The sequence below is a fragment of the Lepidochelys olivacea genome, assembly GCF_965140295.1.
Source record: "Lepidochelys olivacea isolate rLepOli2 genome assembly, chromosome: 1".
Lineage (NCBI taxonomy): Eukaryota > Metazoa > Chordata > Testudines > Cheloniidae > Lepidochelys > Lepidochelys olivacea.
The window spans coordinates 38328183-38334696 of record NC_140411.1 but is presented as its reverse complement, the minus strand read 5'-3'; the positions used below and the strand labels follow the sequence as shown (position 1 = coordinate 38334696).

General features: G+C 39.2%; 1 protein-coding gene across 1 annotated transcript; it reads left to right on the top strand.

The window, feature by feature from the left end:
• The first annotated feature begins 1041 nt into the window (after nucleotides 1-1041).
• Nucleotides 1042-2932, top strand: SLN (sarcolipin). Its single transcript, XM_084617547.1, has 2 exons — nucleotides 1042-1179; nucleotides 2363-2932. Exon 2 carries the CDS (start codon nucleotides 2473-2475, stop codon nucleotides 2566-2568), a length of 96 nt encoding a protein of 31 aa, XP_084473673.1. The 5' UTR covers nucleotides 1042-1179; nucleotides 2363-2472; the 3' UTR covers nucleotides 2569-2932.
• Nucleotides 2933-6514: the final 3582 nt, after the last annotated feature.

The window sequence follows — 6514 nt, the reverse complement described above, 5'->3', positions numbered from 1 at the left end:
ACTGACTCATGCTGGGTAGCTCCTTATTCAGTAGTGGTCGCATTGACTTAATAGAAATATTTGTGGAGTAAGGTATTCAGTGTAATTGAGGTGTCTGAATTTGGCCCAGTGGAGTGAGGATGGTAGAATCTTGCCCTAATTCTGTATTATGTCATACTGTTCTATTCTCTTTCAAATTTATTTGAGAAAAATGCTTTTCTATATTTTAATAATATTTTTGTTGATGTGTGTCCATTTTTACAGCTGCCAAGGAGCAAAGCTAAGGTAAGGTGGGCAATATAAGTTGGCTGGACTTTAGAGCAGTGTAATTTAGGGGAAGAAATTCCACATTTGGTGAGAATATATTTTATTGCAATTTTTTTTACTGGCAACTCTTTCAAGTAGCTCAGGGGGTTGGAATGTTAGAGTAAGTCCCCGGGGAAATGGGCTAATAGGCAGAGGGCAGGAGAGGCAGTTAATGGGGCATGACTAATGCAACTGTCCATGATTTTCAAATACTTTAATTTATTCCCAAATTCTTATGTCCAGTAAATATTATTTTATTTAATTACTGCATATCCAAGTGCAAAAATATTTTGCTCTAGCTGTCTCTCTCTTAAACTAAATGTATAAGAACATGAGACGTTGTAGAGACTATAATAACTATGTAAGGCAGCAACAGGTGACTGTACTTGTAAAGTAAACAATGTAGCCCGGACTTTGTTCAGTTTCTAAAGACTGGAAAGCGTCTTGTACAGATCCTGAAAATGAATATGGAGTATTTCAAACACCTTTTTTTACAGTACGGATGAAGATACTAACTGGTGAACTTGAAGCACAAAAGAAACATTTGTGAAATCCAGTTGGTTCCAAAGGGTTTGTACATGTCTGACATTAAAGCAACTCATCAGAGGAAGAAATGAAATGGTCATATGCGAATCCATCCATATGCCCAAATGCATAAATAGCCCTAATTGAATCCTGAGGCCCAGCATAGCCTTTTTAAAATATTTAGTTGGTGATGTCATCACTTTTGTTGCCAATACGCTTGTTGCTCTCCTCCCTCCGACTACTTTAGTTCCAACACAGAGACTGGGAATCCAGACTGCACTGGGAGATCGGCAGAAGCTGAGGAAGAAATAGTATCTGATTGACCTAGGGTTCCAGAAGCTGCAATACCATTTCATTTATCCTCGTCAGGTAAATCATGGGCTCCTTTTTAGATCTACTTTTCCTTTGTACAAATAAAATATGATGCTGATAGAGCAACATGAGGACAGGGGAATTTGCATAACTGCATTACCACATATTGAGCTTTTAATATTTCATTAGTAAACTAAGACAATTTCCAGTTAAAGCCTTCTGTCGTCTTCATGGTACGATACTGACCTTGCTCTTGTGTTCATCATAGATGTTACTTTCTAATGTAGCTTCTCCTTTAAGAGTTTGTTTGCATGGCTGCATTTCTTTTTTTGCCCAGAGCTTAGTTCTCTTTGTTTTTTAAAAAAGTTTTCATATTTATTACACAGCACACAAATAGGATTAGGCAACAGGGTACTCATCACAAATGTTATCACTTCTCTGTGTGTGCCCAGGGAAACATACACAAATCTGGACTTTCTGTGATTAAAGTGAATCACATAAAAACAATAGCTGATTAAAAGTTTTTGAATATAGCTCAGGAGGCATTACTATTTAAGAGAACTGTAGCAACTTGAAAGTGCAGACAAGTCAGAAGAGTTCAGAGAAAACCTATTTAATCTACTAGCTTTAGCCCATGAATTTTGATGTTTTTCAGAAACAAAACTGTATAACTGCACCTCTCCCTTTTTAGTCATAACAAAAATCCTTCAAGTTGTTTTCTCTTCCAAGCACTGCAAAGAAATGCTGAATTTAGTGATTCTTCCAAGTTATACTTGCAGTATTAAAGTAAAACTAGTAGTATGGAATGAAGAGAGAGAGAGGAAGAGAGAGAGATGTAGAGTTTAAGATTTGAATATCAGAGAAAAATTTCTAGCTATTTTAAAATGATACAATAACAAATATTTGAATGTTAGTAATTTTAATAGTAATATGCTTACAGTAAGTATCACTTCAAAAGAATATGGCAGAAGTTTTTAAAAAAATAACGGTGCAAGTCAAAGCTGACTTCCAAGGATTGCTTGTTATGTGATAGATGTATTTTGGGGTGACACTGAGAACATGTTTTCTCAAATGGTGGAAATCAAAGAAGGTGATAAGCTGGTAGAGATACTCTTTGCTTTTTAACTTCTGCAGTGCACACTAACTTTTAGCAATAGAAATAACATTTACTTATAGTAATATACATACCTATTAGGCTTCTTAGCTTCATATGTCTGTTCTGTTGGTGTGTTTTTTTCAGGAGAGACTCTGACCTGGAGGCTGATCTCAAGGACACTCTTGGAGGATTCCCTGAGGGTTTCCCTTTGCTTCAACTGTTAGCCTCCGTGCTTCCTCTGATCATTCTTGAAAATGGACCGATCCACGCAAGAGCTTTTCCTCAACTTCATGATTGTCCTCATAACTGTGCTCCTCATGTGGATTCTGGTGAAATCTTATCAGGAATAAAAGACTGTGGCATATTCCGTGAATGCATTTAAGTTTGTGTCTGCAGAAGTATGTGACATCTACTGTATAATTGTGTGATTAGCTTCATGTAGATCTAGAATGTAAACTTTTTTTACTCTAAAACACCTGTTGCCTGAGATAATGTGTGTTTTACATGGGTCTATGATGATGTAATTATTTTATTCTTTGGCAATCCAGCTGTAAAATGTACAAGGCAAGATCTTCAGTAGTTGTTACATGTTATTGTCCCCCCAACAGTTACTGTCTCCATAAACAGAGACAAAAGAAGCACAAACCTACTGAGATGAAAAATGTGGAACCTTTTCATTTGCTCACCATTGTACTCTCCTGAATAAAGAAGAAAATGTAAGACATGTTTTGTAGTAATTTTTATCCTTTCCTTGATCTGATTACTTTTCAGGGAAGGATATAGTGTGTTTACTTGAGAAATACAGGACAACAGCCAGGGAAGTTTGGTGGCTTGATTGCCTTTAGTTAAAAAGTACAAATAAAGTTCCAGTTAATTGCTACTGAGTCCCAGTGGAACTCATACTGAGTCACATGAATACCAAATGACTTCATCACAATAGTTAGTACAGTAAAATGGCCAGAGAATTTTCATGGCTAGACCATTATTTATGCTACCAGTTCTGTGAACTTAGACTTTAAAGAAATCCTTTGCCTTATTGCTGGCATTGCCATATAATTGCATCTTCTAGGGATGGATTTTGGATGTCACCTTTAGGGTCTAATTCTTTGATTTCATAGAATCATAGGGTTAGAAGGCTGTGCAGGGAGCATCTAGTCTAGTCACCAAACTGTGATTGGCACATGAGGTGGAGGGAGCAGAGGCATGGGTTAGTATAAATTATTACAGCAGCCCCAAGGCTGCTCTAACTTCAAGAGTCTGAAAGTTTCCATTGCAGCAGCCAGAGATCACCAGAGCACAGAGGCACTCCAGTTGTGCCTCCTTGCCCTCAGCACCTCCCCTATGCAAAGGGCTGCGAGAGAGTGCTGTAGAGTAGCTTGGCTGGTTTTATGCTGCTTGGAGTCTTCCAGCAGTAGAGGACGCATCAGTTATCTTCTTTGGCCAACTTTGGGACTGTTACACAGCAGTGCTTAGGTTTGGACCCAGGCAGTCCCTTCCAACCCTCTCATCTGTCAATCAGCAGCTAAAGTCTTCCCAAGAATTCAAACATGCCATCCTAATGGCTTCAAAAGATGTAACATTTTAGATAAAATGAGGCTTGCATTAAGAAGTTTGGATCATTTAAATACATCTCATTGTACTTACATTGGCTTGCTTCTTGGCTAGGACACTTAAAGGAATGAATAAAGGTCAGGAGATTAGGTGCATGTTATCCAATGATGATTTGTTATACTTTTATTTAGAAGCATGATGGTAAGCATGTTTTGAGAATCAGGTTAGTGCTTTAAAGGACAACACTGAAAATCTCAGGCTGCATGGCATTATTCCATCTGCTACAGTTATCTGTTGTTTAAAAGTGGATATTAAGTAAGTGTCATTTTTCTGTTTAGTCTGTACTTTCCACACTGCTCTATAGTTTTCCTCCTCTGTTTCAAAGATGATTGCAAAGCTGTTTCTGCAGTTAATAGACTAAAACCTCTCCTGTAAAGAAATCCTCTCTTTAGCAGGACGCTTGTTAAACTATGCAGTGTAGTCGTAGGTGTGTTGGTCCTGGGATATTAGCGAGACAGGGTCGGGGAGGTGATATCTTTTATTGAACCGGCTTCTGTTGGTGAGAGACAAGCTTTCGAGCTCCACAGAGCTCTTCTTCAGGTCTGAGAAAGGTATTCCGTGTGTCGCAGCAAAATGCCAGGTGGAACAGATAGTTTAGCATAAACTATCACATAGCTTAGCATAGCTATCACATAATCCTAAAGGACCATTCAAGGTAGAGAGGCCCGTTAACACCTCTGCTGTCATAGGACAAAAAAGGGAGTTAATGGGTTACAGATTGTTGTAATAAGCCATAAATTCAGAGTCTCTGTTCAATCCATGATTTTTAGTGGCTAGCAGAGTTGTGAATTAAAGCTCCCAGCCTCATCTTTTGAAAGTGTTGTGCATGTTTCCTTTGAGGATGAGGACTGATAAGTCAGATATAGAGTGAGTGTTTTGTGAAAAGCATTCACTCACAGGGTCTTTTTGTCTTTTATTGTTTTCCTGCGTGAGTTCATTTGAGAGGCTAGAGATCGTCTGGTTTCACCCACATAGTTCACTGGGTGAAGTACACCACATGTTGTGATAGGCATGAGTAGGATCCATGGATCTTTAAAAGGGTGTGGTTGCTGGGGTGTTGATCATTTTGCTGTGATGCCCCCAATGAGCAGTGGTAGCTATGTCGGCAGGAGATCATCTCCTGCCAACATAGCATTGTCCACACCAGCGCTTCTGTTGGTGTAACTTATGTCAGTCAGGGGTGGGGATTTTTCACACCCCTAAGTGATATAAGTTTTACCGACAGAAGTGCTAGTGTAGATATGGTCTCAGGCATGTGAAATTTCTTGTGAGAAAGCTGAGATGGCATTAAATTAGCCTGTGCCAACAAAAGCCGCAACCTTGGGTTTTGACCCATCTGACACCAGGAGCTGCCATGATTCCACTAATTTACACAATTTGTTTGCATTCCAGCGGCACATCTGAAACAGGCAGCCAAGTCTGGGGAAGGACATGGAAAATCTATTTTTAAATATAGTGAATACCTGATAATTCAATATGATTCTCATCTTTCACATACTGTGCCTCTCTCATCCGGTATTATCAGATCTACACTGTGGCTTAAAAATAGATTTTCAGATTCTCTCGTGCATCACAGCTTAGGACTTAGGACATTGCAGCTGTACACCCAACTCTTGCCACTTCAGCGGTAAGAAACTCACTGCGCACCACTTGGGTTGGAAGAATCTTTCCTGTTGATTAGTATATTGCATAGCAACACTTTCAGTGGCATACGATACGGAGCCATCTAACAAGACACAGTGATAAAAAATTACAGATACTTCACTGTTGAAGAAGCTGCTAACTATTTTGGCCAGAGTTTGGGAACTGCAGAGCAACCCAACTCTCCCTGAAGTCTATGGGAGCTTTAGGTGCACAGCACCTTTGGACATCAGCCAATATGAGTAAATAGATATGTTATAAGTGCCTCGCTTTTCAGGCATTTCTGACTTTCTGGAAAAATTTGGATGAAATTCCTCATGCACGTTCTCAGCGCAGAGGTGCATTGTCTTTGAAAATGGTCATTTTTTCAAAATGCAGTAGTTCAAAAAAGACCAAATGGAATATTATCAATTGACCAGAGTTAAAGCAGGATGTTTTAGTGGTTAACACTAGGACTCGGATCTACAATCAGTTCTGCCAAGTCACTTAAGCTGTCTGCTCTTCATTTCCCAGTGGATTATTTCTAAAACTTCTGGCCTGACATGGAAAAATACTTTCAGGAAGAAATTTGCTTTACAAACACAGTTTAGCCATTTCCAGATAAAGGTGCTGTGCATGCAGCTATTGGAAGCATTATATACTGAATACAGTGCACACATTTATGTAGTGTATGAGTGTATGCTATCCTCTATGAATCTGAAAACATTCAAATAAACATAAGGCCATTTATTTGAGTCTGAAGTCACAAACTCAGACATGTTTATGGGAAAGCTCCTTCAACTCTATCTAGGCCAAAAATTTCAAACTGGGCATCTGTCAGGGTTCCTTCCCCACTCTGAACTCTAGGGTACAGATGTGGGGACCCGCATGAAAGACCCCCTAAGCCTATTTTTACTGGCTTAGGTTAAACTTTCCCAAGGAACAAACTTTGCCTTGGCCTTGAACAGTATGCTGCCACCACCAAGCGTTTTAAACAAAGAACAGGGAAAGATCCCATTTGGAGACATCTTTCCCCAAAATATCCCCCCGAAACCCTACACACCC